The sequence below is a fragment of the Humulus lupulus genome, chromosome 7 (genome assembly GCF_963169125.1).
Source record: "Humulus lupulus chromosome 7, drHumLupu1.1, whole genome shotgun sequence".
Classification (NCBI taxonomy): Eukaryota; Viridiplantae; Streptophyta; class Magnoliopsida; order Rosales; family Cannabaceae; genus Humulus; species Humulus lupulus.
The window spans coordinates 170,646,678-170,662,388 of NC_084799.1; the positions used below are offsets into that span (position 1 = coordinate 170,646,678).

The 15,711-nt window shown below is 35.1% G+C and overlaps 1 protein-coding gene across 1 annotated transcript; it reads left to right on the top strand.

The window, feature by feature from the left end:
* The first annotated feature begins 12,285 nt into the window (after positions 1–12,285).
* Positions 12,286–15,011, top strand: LOC133788808 (probable E3 ubiquitin-protein ligase RHC1A). Its single transcript, XM_062226408.1, has 2 exons — positions 12,286–12,498; positions 13,369–15,011. Exon 2 carries the CDS (start codon positions 13,431–13,433, stop codon positions 14,514–14,516), a length of 1,086 nt encoding a protein of 361 aa, XP_062082392.1. The 5' UTR covers positions 12,286–12,498; positions 13,369–13,430; the 3' UTR covers positions 14,517–15,011.
* The last annotated feature ends 700 nt before the right edge of the window (positions 15,012–15,711 follow it).

The window sequence follows — 15,711 nt, forward strand, 5'->3', positions numbered from 1 at the left end:
TTGAAGAATTTGTTGACAATTGTATTGGAGGTATGTTTTTTATAGCTTTAATTTTTTATTGTTGATATTGTAAAAAATTTAGAAGAGTTTGAATATCTTATATATTTATCCATAGTAAAGTATGTTATGAGATTTTTGTGTGATGCGGTGACATAAGGATGAAAACTTGTGTGTTGTATGATTGTTTTAATTGATATTGACAATCGGTTAGCTGGGCTAATAAAATAGAAGAAATGTTGTCCGATTTTCTTTAGATTTGGTTATAATTTTTAAAAGGTTTTGCATGCATAATTATTTTTATGTTGATTTATTTATTATGTGAATATAATGTAGGTTAGATCAAACTCTAAACATGTCTACCCAAGATGTTACCGAATCTAATTTTGTCGATGCTGTTGATTATGTTCATTCAACACATACTCAAGAGGAACAATCTCTTGGTAATACAAGAGATGAAAATGAGAATAGAAGTACAAAAAGAAAGAGAACATCTCCTGCATGGGATCATTTTACATTGCAAAAAATTGATGGTGAGATGAAGGCAGTTTGTAACTATTGTGGGAGGAAATTAAGGGGAGAGAGTAGTAATGAGACTAAACATTTTACTTGATCATGTGAAAAGATGGCCAATAATAAATGAACAACTTGCCACGAATCCTAATCCTATTGCAAGTCTTTCAGTCACAACTTACAATTTTGATCATGAATTAGGGAGAAAAAAGTTAGCTCAAATGATCATTCTACATGAATACCTTTTATTGATGGTTGAGCATAGTGGTTTTATAGACTATTCAAATACTCTTTGCTCTATGTTTAAAATGGTGTCAAGGAATACAATTAGGTCTGACATTCTGAAAATGTACAAGTCTGAGAAGGAAAAATGTAGCCAAATTTTGGAGAAAAATAGAAGTAGAATAGCTATAACAACTGATATGTGCATTGCCAATCATCAAAAGAAGGGATATATGACTGTGACAGCTCATTTGGATTATGAGTTTCAAGTATGTACCATGCCCACATGATGTTGTAACACTTACTGATACATTGAGTTCGTATCTGTCTGAATGGAATATTGAAGAAAAATTAGTATAATGACTGTGGATAATTGTACTATTAACGATGCAATGATTCCACTTTTGAAGGAAAAACTTAATTCTAGTTGTTTCATTTTAAAAGGAAAGCTACTTCACATGTGTTGTTATGCACATATTTTGAATCTTATTGTCAAGGATGGCTTGTCTGTTATTGTTGATAACATTGGCAGGATTCGGGACAGTGCTACTTATTGGTCAGGCACACCAAAGAGGTATGAAAAAATTGAGGACACTGCTCGTTATCTTGAAGTGACATGTACTAAAAAGTTATCACTTGATTGTCAGACAAGGTGGAATTCAACGTACTTGATGCTCAACATAGCTTTATTTTATAGTAGAGTATTTGAATGATTAAAGCTAAGTGATTCAAGGTATGTTATATATGCACCATCAGAAGATGATTGGATTAGAGCTCAAAAATTGTGTGACAAGCCTTTATGTTTCATGAGGTGACCGAGTTGTTTTCTGGAACTAAGTATCCTACAGCTAATCTTTTTTTCCCAAAGATGTGTCAAATTAAGATGAGATTTAAAACATGGATGACATCATATGAGCCCTTTATTAGGGACATGGAAACTCAAATGATGTCTAAGTTTCAAAAGCACTGGGAAGAGATTCATGGGCTTATGACTGTGGTAGTTGTATTGGATATGAGCTACTGGAAGAGTACAGTTCTATGTTTCCTAATCTCAGAGAAGGAAGTTAGTAAATGGATAGTGTATTAGCATCTTCTTCAACACAAATAGATGATCTATCTAACTTTGACACATATGTTAGAGTTTCATATGGTGTAGAGAATGTGAAGTCAGAGTTAGAACTCTATTTGGAAGAGAAATTGATACCTAATGTTGATGCTCATAATCTCATCAAGAGAAAATATGAGGCCGAGGCAAGGCCCTTGGGCCACCGTCGTCTCGGGAAGCCATCGTACCATCACGACACGAGTCTGGGTTCGTTTCTCATGAAGTCGATGCCAGGTGGCCCACATTGGCAAGGCATAGGTGCCAAGGCTCAGTAGCCTCGCGAGGCCCCTCTCGCCCACGCACCTCACCTCAGCCATACGCGAGGCCCATCTCACGAGGCCCTCGTCTCGCGAGGCCTCCATCCGCACCTCACCTCGGCCATTCGCGAGGCCCATCTCGGGAGGCCCTCGTCTCGCGAGGCCTCCATCAGCACCTCACCTCGGCCATACGCGAGGCCCATCTCGGGAGGCCCTCGTCTCGCGAGGCCTCCATCAGCACCTCACCTCGGCCATACGCGAGGCCCATCTCGCGAGGCTCTTGTCTCGCGAGGCCTCCATCCGCGCACACCAACCCATGGGCGGGGCCATCCATCTCGCGAGGCCTTCGTCTCGCGAGGCCACCCATCCGCGCGCATCAGACTAGGGGCGAGGCCACCATCTCGCGAGGCCTTCATCCGCGCGCATCAGACCAGGGGCGAAGCCACCATCTCCCGAGGCCGACACTCGGGCGAGAGGCCATGCGAGGGGTGGGCTCCTCCGAGGACGCGACATATTGAGAGCCTCATATAACAAGGCAGAGCACTATATTGAAAGCATGCTTTGTGAGAGCTTCCGAGGAGGCTTGCGCACACCATCACATGGCCACTCGAGAGGAGGAGGGCCTCCTGAACAGCTAGGGAACCACGCCATCAAGGGGGTCGCAAGGAGGGCGTCTCGTCACGCATCCTTAGAAGTCTGGCAGGGCCACATGCCTATCACCCAAACTCGTGAGTGACCTCGGGAGGCTTCAGGCATCTCATGCCAAGGACCCAAGATCTTCACCTCACACCAAGGGTCCCATTCCTTACACCTTGAGACCCCTATGCTTAGGGGCTCCAGTATGAGTCGAATGGGACATACTTGTACGACCTAGTACTGAGTACGGATACCAGTGCCAGTGAGACTGTTGGGGTAAGAGTCATGGTCTGTACGTCTACGGCCATAGGTCAGAGCCGACACCACTACCTCCTGCGCCACTACGCCTGCCACCACTCATCAGACATGGGTACAGACAAGTAGTGGAGGCATTCTCCTGACACCTACTCCTGTGCTGGATGTACGACCACAACCTCTGAAGCCACTCTCCTGACATAGTACTTATGTACCCTATGGTCTCCTGGACCACGATGTACCTAAGGCCATTAGAGCCTACTATAAAATGAACTCTAAGACCACCTGAAAGGGGGTTGGAAATTTTACTATAGCAGAGGCTTGAGTGTGAATGAAAGACTGAATTCTCCATTACTGTTCTACCATTGTTCTTGAGTTATTGTTCAAGTTTTTACAGCTTTCCGATTAGTGATCTTGATTTGATAATTTTTCCAACTCAACTTAGTTGACGAGTTCTCACCGTCAACACCTAAGATTGATGAGTTCTTTGACATATGCAATTAGAAAGTAACAAGACTTAAATATCCTTTGTTGAATATGATTGCCAAAGATATATTTGTTGTACGTATTAGCACTGTTGCTTCGGAATCTACATTCAGTACTGGTGGTAGACATGTGGGTTCACACCGAGCGAGACTTCATCCTTCTACATTGGAAGCATTGATATGCACTCAAAATTGGTTGGTAAATGACAAAAAATGTAAATATACTTGCCTTTATATATATATATATATATATATTCATATTTAATTTTATTTTATTGATTGGTTCGATATTAATTTTTTTTTCTTTACAAAAGTGACTCCACAAGTCACCATGAATGATGAAGATAATGATGTAGACCCAACTATGGTAATTAGTTAAGTTTTTATAAGTCATCAAATAAATTATTAACTTCCATTATTAATACATATATATTCTTTGTAGGAGTCATACATAGTTGATCTTGATGATTAAGGTAGCAGGTCAATGAAGAAGAAAACAATCATTTGTTCTTTTGAAGCACCGAAAGTGGAGCGCTATGTCGTATATGATAGTTTTATTATATTTTGTTCTCTTGAGAAACTCTTATTATACTTGGCGAATTATTGATTTAAATGATGATATAATGATATGATTTAATCTAAATCTCTCATGCTACTTATATACATACAAAGTACATAAAATTGACATTTTATATGTGGTTTAGAATATCCTTAATTCTAAATAAACTTTAGGTGTAAGATTTATATAATTTTTTATTCCACTACTACTCTATGAAAGAATTGTAAATATTAAAAAATATGTTCTATATAATTCATCCTTATTCTTGTATTTATTTTTGTAAATTTTAAAATAAAAAACAAATTATAATTATAATTTAAAATAAATAATTTAAGCTTAGGGAGAATTCTAAAATTATAATGTAATGTTTCTTTTTTAAAAAATAAAATAAAATGGGGCAAACGGGGTGGGGCAAACTCGCCTCGATTAAGCAGGGGTGGGGCGACCCGATCGACTCCAAGAAACTAATCAAGGCGGGGCAGAGTGTTCGCGGGCAGGGGCTAGGCGGAAGCAGGGCGGGGCAGACCCGCCCCATTTACATGCCTACTTAGTGGAGGTACTTTGTATAAAGTGACTCTACATGAACATGACCTGATATGTTATTAATACTTAATAATATCATTTACTTTATAAGTAATAATTAAACATGTCAATAAGATGATCATATACAAATTGATCTTAATCCTGAAGTTATCATGAACTCCTATTTATGTCATATGAGTTCTTTGATTCACTCATTATGGCTTGTCAAAATGATCAGGCTAAAAATCTTTGTTTTGAGAACTCATTGATGTAAATGGTTGGAGACATAATATACAGATATGAAGGAATTGAATAATGGTTCCTTTAAGGGTTAGCTTTTGAAACTGAAAGGTTATTGAGCTCAAATTCATAAATCAGTTTATGAATTAACATTCACTAGTAAAGTTAATGGTACTTATGGAAATATTATATAATTAAAGAGGTTAAAAGGTAATTAATTCCTACTTTAATTATGAACCATTAATAGATGATTGAATTATATGTAGTGATTAAATTGATTGACACTTTTTATACTTAAAAGTACTCAATTAATAAAGTCTATAATTACACGAGTGCAGTCTCATATTTTTAGTAGAATAATATTGATATTAATAAATTAATATTTTTATATTAAAGAAATTTAATTAATAATCTAAATTTATTGGAGCTTGAAATTATAGATCCATATGTAACGACCCAAAATCACTAATAAGGCTTAAGGGGCTTGATTAGTGTATCGGGAGGGCATAATTGGTTTATGCGTGAATTTATTGATTTAATGCATGATTATATGATAAGTATGCTAATATGGTTATATGAATATACATGTGATTATATGCTTTAATTGTGAGAACCACATTATTATGTGGGTAAATCTGCAGCGTGCGACTTGAGGCGATTCTAGAGAGCTAGTTAGCGGGAAAGTCACAACGGGGCTTAATACTTGACTTTGGGCAAGTCAAGGGGTATTTTAAGTACTGGAAGGTTATTTAGATTAGCGGGTTATGGAAATAAATAATTAGGGATATATTTGAGGTTAGGAAGCTTAGGCGGGAATACTGGGGAATTTTACCATTTTGCCCTTGGGGACGTTTCCGGCACCCCGAGCCTTGGGATTAACTTAATCACCTAAGGATAGACTAAGTAAAATCTCAGAACATAGTAGAACACAAGGAACCGACCCTTCCTCTTTCTCCCTTTCTCTCTCAAGGAAAAACCACATAAAACTTAAGGAATTCAGCTGGGAATTCAGTGGTTTGGGCTGGAGTCTTGAAGGATTAGTCCAGTGTTTAGCTAAGGAGTTCAATCAAGAACTGAGGTAAGATATAAGCTTTGTGCATGGTGATTAATTCTGTGTTTTGGCTGGGTTTTAAAGTGTTTATGTTTTTGAAATTTAAGGACTGAATTGAAGCTAGAAAGCTTGGGTTTTAGCTCAGAAATGTTAAGGGAGTTGGTTCATCAAAGAAGGTAAGCTCTAATTCGTGATTTAGTGTTTGAATTCTGAGTTTTTATGGCTGGTTTTAGTGTTCTTGAGTAAGTGAGTTTTAGAGATTGAAGGGGGGTTTCGGTAAGTTTCTAGGCTAAGTTTCAGCTAGGTTGTGTTGCTGGAATCATGTGAAAAGTTTTGGGATAATTGAGCTGTTGAATTGGGATTGTTTTGGATGGTTTTGAGTGAGGTTTGAGAGTCAAAAATAGTGGTTTGAGAGTGATGTAATATTATATTATATTATAATATAATTTTTTAGATTAAATAAATGTGACAAAGAGTGTCATATATTGTAACATATAATAGAGAGTTACAATATTTAGATATATGAGATATATCCAAATATTGTAACATATTTGGTGTTACAAATTTGTAACTTCCAAATATTACCCTTTATTGTGTAAATTTGGTGTTACACAATATTGAGATGAATTTCATAAAGCCATATGTGAAATGGTTGTTAGAGATATGATTTTAACCCCAATAATGTATTTTGGGAGTTACAAAATCATTTGGAAGGGTTTGGAACCGTTTGGAAAAACAGCACATTTTCAAGTGCTAAAATTGGGCTGTGGCCGCGGCCATTGAATGATGGTGGCCGCGGCCTGGGGGACAGGGAGTAGTGGCGGCCACTAATGTGCCTGGCCGCGGCCACAGGTGCATTTCAGGCTAATTTTTCAGTTTTTTCCAAATGTGTTGAATGGTTCCAAAAACCCAAATAACTCCCAAATCTCAATTTTAATTCTATATTAATCCAATTAAACATTGGTAACAGCCATGGGGGTTGGTGGAATTTGAAATTCAAAGGGTGTCTCTAAACTCTATAAATAGGAGCCTATAGCTCACTTGAAAGACACAACATTTTCTATCTATCAGAGCACTTGGCTAGAAATACCTTGAGGCTTGATAATTCCATAAAGCATTTCGTATAATCTGTGAGAGATCCCTTAGTGCTTGAGTTAGGGAGAAATAAGCTTTTGGACAAAGGTTTCAAACCTTGTTCAAGTTGGTGATCCCCAACACTCTTCACTTTGGTACTGTGAGTGAGAGTTGTTTCTATTTAGTTTGTTTGTTATTTCTTTCCATTCTATTTCTCTTCATCTTCATATTCTTCTCTTGTGTTTATTTGTATTTCTTGTTTTGAGCTGTAATCTTCTTGTCTTGATTTCAAACACTTTTACTTTATTTGTAATATTTTGCTTTGAGTTGTATTTTTCACTATTCTATTCTTCTTCTCTTCTTCTTGTTCTTTAGTTTATTTGTATTTTCAGTTATAGAGTTGTAACCTTATTCAATCAATCAATATTTATTTGTAATATTATTGCATAGAGTTGTATTATCTTACTATTTCCATTGAGGCAAAAACATATTTTCCTAACATATATTTGAGCTGTTGAGTGGTGATGTTGGGGCATGCTTATTAGCAATTCCAGTGCATGTGGATAAAGATCATCTAATTTACTAGATTTAGTCCATAGTGATCTTTGTGAATTAAATGGTGGTTTAACTAGAGGTGGTAAAAGGTATTTTCTTACTTGTATAGATGATTTTAGTAGATATACCTATGTGTTTCTTTTAAAGCATAAAGATGAAACTTTTGATGCTTTTAAATTGTATAAATTAGAAGTTGAAAATCAACTAAATAAAAAGAATAAGGTGCTAAGAAGTGATAGAGGAGGAGAGTACTTCTCTAATGAATTCAATACATTTTGTGAAGAAAATGGTATAATTCATGAGTGCTAGAATCATGTGAAAAGTTTTGGGATAATTGAGCTGTGGAATTGGGATGGTTTTGGATGGTTTCGAGTGAGGTTTGAGAGTAAAAAATGGTGGTTTTTTTGGGTTCGAAGGGGTCGGATCGTGGCCCTCTGAAGCTGAAATGTGCTGAGGAAGGAGGACGGGCCGCGACATAGGGTTTGTAGGGCCGCGACCCGTGTCTAGTTCTGAGCCCAGATGGGCTCTGTTTGGGGGCTATGTTGCGGCATGGGTGGCTTGAGCCGCGGCCCTTAAGGGATTTTGGGATTTTAAGCATGGGAATGTTACCTAGGGTGCTCGGGATTGAATCTACTACCGTGTTTGGTGGAATTCAATGTTCCGGAGACTAGAACTTTATCTAGAAGCCCTTTTACGATCATTAATGGTATCCTTTATCTTGGTTGTGACTAGGTATAAGCTAGGGGCTCGGGAAATGAATCGTGCTCAAGAGGCATCTTGCACAATTAGTACACTTGGAAACTAAAGGTAAGAAAACTGCACCCGGTTGTGGATTTATAATGGGACTAAGGGTTCCCTATTTTGTATTGCTTTGTGAAGGATGGTATTATGCCATGTAAATAGTAAACAAACGGCCTAAGAGTGCCAAAGTTTACACTAGCGCACAGGGCGCGACTCGGCCACTGGTAGCTGAGGACAGCTTATTATGTATTGAGCTCGGTTTAAGCGGGCCGGAGTCAATGGATTAAATAGAGGGTGCGACCTAAGGTGTCAACCCTGATTACCGTGTGACTTGATTGTTTTTATTGATTGGTAGATTGTTATGCTGTATAATTGTGTGTTGATTAGCTAAATCTATGATTGAGTCTTCGTGCTTTGTGACCATTGTGGTGTGCTAAGTATATAAACATGCTTAAAGGGTTATTCAACTGTTATCATTGCTTGTTACATAATGTTATGTTTTCTTGCTGGGCCTTGGCTCATGGGTGCTTCAGCCAGTTCACATTAAATTAGGGATATTTATTTTGCTGAAATTAATTATAAAGTCCTTCTCACTGGCGCCAATTCGAACCCCACCTCCGGCCATTGTCGGTGTCCACCTCCCAAAGTCATCATCGACATTCACAATAAGTTCAGTCAGAGAAAAGGAGGCTCTCATGCAATGATCCCAAAGTGAGGAATAGGAAGAATGTCAAGAAAAATGACATTATTGAGTTTTCAATGACCTAAAAATAATGTATAGATATTTTTTTTAATGAAATGTGCTTCTTAATAAGCAATGAATATTGTATAATATATGTTTGCTTATTTTTTTATTAAAGTTAAATAATTTATTTGATTAATAATGTTAAATATTTTTCAAATTAATTACTTTCATTTATTATTTATATTAAATAAAATTTATATATAATTAAAATTACCTACATAGAAATATTATATTTACTCACAAATAAATAAGTGTAGGTAAAAATAAGTATCCTACAACATGTCACGTGGACCAATCATTTAGTGCCACATAACCGATAAAAAGGGGATAAGTAACACAATCATTCGAATTTCTCGTAGCACGTGGAAAAATTATTGTCTGACACGTGGAGCAACCACAAGATGCCAAGTGTCAGTTTTTATGTATGCCACGTAGGATGCCACGTCATCAGACACATAAACTATGGACACCATGTCAGCAGACATGTAGGATGCCACATCATCAAACATGTCATCTGCTGACTCATCAATTGATTTATATCTTAGTGGGGTCCACTGATTCTTTTACCTACTAGTATTAATAAGTGTAGATAAAGACTATTTCCCCACTAACCTTTACCTACCAATCTCTACCAATTCAATATTGGTAGGTAAACCATATTACCCACCATTAGACTAGTTTTACCTACACTTACAATTGATAGGTAAAGACCCCATTTTCTTGTAGTGGTAAAGGCAAGGGCAAGATTGATCAGCCCTGATTTGGAGAGCTCTGATAGCAGAATGTACATGATTAGCTACTCAGCTGCCACAGTTGAGAGGGAGACAGGAATAGGAGAACCAGAAACGTATGTTTTGCCCTTAGAGTGGCTAATGGTTGTTTGAACTCTGGAAATTTTGTAAACTGGTTTTTGAACGCTGTTCCTTTTTGGGATCCCATGTGTAATAATGTTTAGTTATATGAAATGTACCCTTTTCAGACCAAAACATTTTAACCCTAGTTCTTTAGTGGTTTCTGTATCACGTTTTTCACTAAATGACTTGATTAGCAAGTCCTGCACCTTTATAAGTACACAGTGTAGCTGTCTTGGCTATCCAGGGCGTTACACCATAGGTCCCTAAGATGACTCTATCAATACTACTCAAGGTAAGAGTTGAAATTAAGAAAATCTAGGAAAGTGACATATTTGGAATAAATTTAGTCTTCATGGTCAAATATGTAATTGAGACAAATTAATTAATTAATATATTAATTTTCGAAATTAATAAATTAATTAATATAAATTTCGAAAATTATTATTATTTTTAATAAAATAGGGATTTTCGAAAATGACATTTAAATAATTAAGATAATTAATTAGTTTTATTTATTTAATTAATGTGAAAAGATAAGTTATCAAATTTAGATATTTTTTAATACATAATTAAATAGTAATTAAAACAAAGTTGTTGGAACACATCCCTGAAATCAGGGATGTGTTACACGCCAACTACCATGCATGCACGGTAGTTGACGTGTAACATGGTCCAAGAATGAGTCTTGAATAATTATTTTATTTATTTAATAATTAGTTTATAATTTAAATTTTGAATTTAATTATTTTTTTATAAATCTCTCAGATGGAAGTAGTTTCATAATACACTTAAGATTCTAAAGAATTCTAAGTCTTTCACATAGAGGGAAAAATATATCGTATTATTTTTCTCTATCCTTGAAAACTGTCTCAGACCTAGTATTCCAAGATCTCATGAGTTAAATACATCTTGTGAAATAGAAATTTTTCCACCATTACTCTATGTACCCACACACGTCTTGAGGTGTAGAGATATCTCTTGAAAGATCTTGGTCTAAATATTTAAGAGGGTGCTTTGGATTTGATATTCATTGGAGGTACTAAAAGATTGCGATGATTCTTGATTGTTCTACAACTGGTAAATCCTCATATTTTTCTTTCTCTATTAATTTTTTTTTTTTTGCATATTAATGGATCCATTATTTAAAAATTGTTTAAATATTTTTTTTTAATCTTTGGGGCCACCATCCCATGCTTTCCGATGCACATATGGTAAATCAGTTATCAACAAAATATGGATATTTAATGTAATTTTATAAAAGATTTTGTTTAATTTATTTTAATTAGAATTATTTAATTTTATATTCTTTTTTAATTTTTTAAAAGTTTTAAATTGATTTTAAATATTTTATTAGGTTTAAATTAATTTTTATTCTATTTTTTGTTTTGTTTATTGCCACAAACATATAAATATGCATAAATAAATTAAACCAGGTCAGAAAATTTGATGACATATATCAACATTTGCACCAAAATAGTAATAGAAATTACTTTTATCATTAATTTTTTTTATATATATTTTAGTGTAATATTTAGCACAACTTAAATATTTTCTATGCAAATATTCTTATATTTTATTATACTAAAAAATTGAAATTCCTTTACCTTCTTGGAGAAATAATTTTTTTTTTAATTTTTATAATTCTAAACACATAATAAGAATGAATAAATAAAATAATAATGAAATTAAAACATATATATTTGAAGTTATAATTGTTGGTAAAATCAAATTATTCAACTTTAATATATACAAAATTTAAAGTATAATTTTATTTCTTAAAATTAATAATAAATATATTGAGAAGGGTATGCCAAAATGTGTAAATATATATAATTTTACTGGCTAAAATTTAATGTGGACATTGATGTTATATTACAAATATATTTTAAAATAATTGATTAATAAAAAAGATGCTGGAAGAAAAAACAAAAAGGGTCTTAAGAGAACATACCTTCAATATTAAGGTACTTTTTTTCTTCTATTTTTCGCTATATTCTACAAAAATTGTAATTATAGGATTGACTCCAACTTTAATAGAATATACTCCTCAACGACTCCCCAACTAAAAATAATTTAACATAATAGAATCTATATAAGGAGAACACTGATATTTATGCTAAATTTACTATTGTCGATAAAAACATTTTATGTTATTATTATATCTTATTATTGGACCATCCAATCACTCATTATAAAAACTAAATTTATTTACAATTATTCAATATTTCTATCATACTTAAAAAATAGTCAAAAAAATTTATATCATCAATATTATAATAATAATAATAATAATAACATATTTTATATTTAAAATAGTGGGAACAATATTAGATTCTGACATGTACTAAAATTTAATGTCGTTGATTGATTACCGTTGGATGATAATGATTAAAGATTAACGGTTCAGAAGATAGGAGGGACTGACTCCGTCGTTTAGAACAAAGGGACTACAAAAAGTCCCCCGAGTGGAACGACTAGGATCCAGGAAGAGCCCAAAGTCTCCTCTCTCTCTCTCTCTCTCTCTCTCTCTCTCTCTCACACACACTCAGTCTCGCAAAGCACACACAGACCTAGTCTTGGCTTCTCCCTTTTAAGGATTTCGTTCACCAATTCCAAGAGATAATTCTACCACATCACCATCCCCAACTCCATGACTTGATTTTTTTTTCTTCCTCTTCTTCGCACAAGTACGCTCATCTCTCTCATCAATTATTTCTTATTTTCCATTCAATTTCCCGATGGTTGTTTTTTATTCCCTGGATCGGTTCTGCTGATATCAGTTTTTTTTTATTTTTTTTATTTTCCTTTTTAAGAAAAACTGAATGGGCTGATTGGGGGAACTTTGTTGGTATTTATTTTTCTGTTTGTTATTTTATTTTATTTTTGTCAATTTAATTTTGTGTTCTCGCTGGTGATTTCCATATTGATTATTTGGTTTTGTGCTGATTTTACATTTATGTATTTGTGTAAATGTGGTCAAATTCCATGTTTCTTATTTGGGATCAAATATTATTTGTGTTTTTAGGAGGTTAAGAAAAGCTTATGGAAATTGTTGTGCTTGTTGGCATGGTGGGTTAGATACCAAATAGACCCTGATTTGCATATTCTCTAATTATAGTGCTATCTTCATGCCTATTAAGTGCGTGGGAATATTTAACTGTTTGATATAGCAATTTGCTTATTATTTGAGATATACTTTATGGTTTAATAGTTATTGATGATAATGTTGACTGTTAATTTGATATTGCTTTGGAGAAGAGTTGATTTTGTTTTTCTTCTTCTTTCTTTCTCTCTCTGTCTTGAGGCTAGCTCAAGTGAGTGGGTTAGGTGGGTCAGTCTGTATTTGTGGTCCGGTGTCCAATTCCCTTATATGTATCTTATTATTTTTTTAACAATGTTATATTGTTAGATGGAAGTACTGTTAAAGAATAGGGAATTAAATTGGAATTTCCACTGTATAATGGATTTTTAAATGGTTGATACTGGCAATAACTGTTTCCCTTTTTCTGGCTTTGATTTGTTACCATTTCTTAACGTTATGTTTTGTCACTTGGTAGGTTAAACTGTTAAGGTTGGAGAATTCTGTATTTTATTGTTGGTGTCAATTGTTAGTGAAACGATGTCGAGTGGTGTAGACACGCACTGGTGTTACCAATGCAGTCAGACTTTCTGGCTTCGAGGGGGAGATGTTGTCTGCCCTTACTGCCATGGAGGCTTTGTTCAAGAGATTGATGAGATTCATGGTTTGGGGTCGCAAAATGTATTTACCCCTGATTCAGGAGAAGTAGCTCCTCATCAAAGTCAAATGCCTGATATTTTTGATCTTATGTATGCTTTGATGGGGCGAAATGGTCCTGACCGAAGAATTCTAGATACTATCAGGCATAGAATGGCTGGAAGAAATCCTAACTTTGATGTTAGAGGACGATCTGTTTCTGAACAGAATTGGGGGAACCACAACCCCAATTCTACACCTTTTTTAGTATTTCATGGTCAAATTCCAGGATTAGCGTTCTCTAATGGCAGCTCAGGAAGTGGACACAGGCGTGGTGATTTTGGTGACTACTTTGTTGGCCCGGGACTGGAAGAACTTATTGAACAGCTGACTGTGAATGATCGGCGCGGCCCTCCTCCAGCAGCTCGTTCTTCCATTGATGCAATGCCCACTATCAGGATCACACAATTGCATCTTCGTACTGACTTGCATTGTCCAGTCTGTAAAGAAAAGTTTGAGTTGGGGTCTGAAGCAAGAGAGATGCCTTGTAACCACATTTATCACTCTGATTGTATCGTTCCTTGGCTGGTTCAACATAATTCATGCCCTGTTTGCCGTGTTGAGCTGCCAGCTCAAGGCCGGACTAGTAGTACTGGCAGCAGTCGAAGTTGGGTTGGAGGGAATGGTAACAGCAGCAGCGGCAACGTAGATGGTAGTAGCTCCAGTAGTAGGGAGACTGGTCGTCAGACCTATGGAAGGAGAAGCGCACTGTCATATTTGTGGCCTTTCCGTTCGTCAAACTCAAGCTCATCTAATCATAACTCGTCAATTTCAAACTCTTCGATTTCAAACTCATCAATTTCAAACTCATCAATTTCAAACACATCAAATCCAAACACTCGCTACAATTCTGAAACTGGAGGAAATAGCTCATCAACCACTCATGAACATAATGAGATGAGTTACTCTGGTTGGCCTTTTGATTACTAGTTCTTCACTTGGTTTTCTTGTCCAGTGGCATTTGACATAACCAAATAAAGCTAGGTAAGTAAGGTTGGTGTGGAAATGCTTTGAAAATGGTATGTTCTGCTGCAATATATAATGGTCTGCTGCAATATATAAGGTTGGTATGGTATGCTTTGAAAATGGTATGTTCATCAACCACTCATGAACATAATGAGATGAGTTACTCTGGTTGGCCGTTTGATTACTAGTTCTTCACTTGGTTTTCTTGTCCAGTGGCATTTGACATAACCAAATAAAGCTAGGTAAGTAAGGTTGGTGTGGAAATGCTTTGAAAATGGTATGTTCTGCTGCAATATATAATACTATTGTAATGTAGCTTAAGGTCAGTAGAAGCTCGATGGACTTCATGTAAATGTTGAGCTGGCTTTAAAGGGGCTGCAGTTTGTTTTGATAAATAGTTTACTTTTTTTTCTTTCTTCAGTGGGATGAATGAATGTTTCTTATAGTCTTGTTTTGGTTTTCCTGGCTTTCTTTATGTTGCTCTACCATCCCATTCATTAGTTTTCCTTTTAACAAGCATATTACCAAGATTGCGATAGTAATTTGGTCTTTATATTAAAAAGGAATTATTAAGTTACTGTGGTTTTGTGCTTGTATGATTATTTGAAAGTGAGTTGAATCATCTTAGTCAATTTAATATCTTCCTTTTACACGAATGAGTATTGACTCAAATTAATTAATTATGGATTTTATTTATAGTGTTTTAATTTTGGGTAATTACTAAGCATCTCTGTGGAGTGCTTTGGAGATGCCAAAAAGGTATTGTGTTATTATATTTAGCACATTTTAACAAAAGTATCACTCTAATGGTGTTCTAAAAAGTGTACCAAATTTGACATTAAAAGTTGTGCCAAATTTGGCACAAAATATAACATGAATTTTTGTATATTATCAATAGATATTAAGTGAAATATTTTTTTTTTTTGTTAATTTGCTTCTTGTGCACTGGAGTACAATTGTAAATATTGAGCAAAATATAACATTGATTTATTTTTTGTGTCAAATTTGGCACAAAATACATCTTGCATTGAAGATGGTAATTTGTGCAAAATGAGGGTTTTGTTGGGCAAGGTGTCTTGGTGTCCAAGTTTTACACCTCTATAAATGATTACTAATGTGTGCCAGTGTATGAGTTTTTTGGGAAGAGAAGTGAGTGTGA

Coding starts and splice junctions, on each gene's coding strand:
- LOC133788808 (XM_062226408.1), top strand. CDS start 13,431: ATGTCGAGTGGTGTAGACACGCACTGGTGTTACCAATGCAGTCAGACT.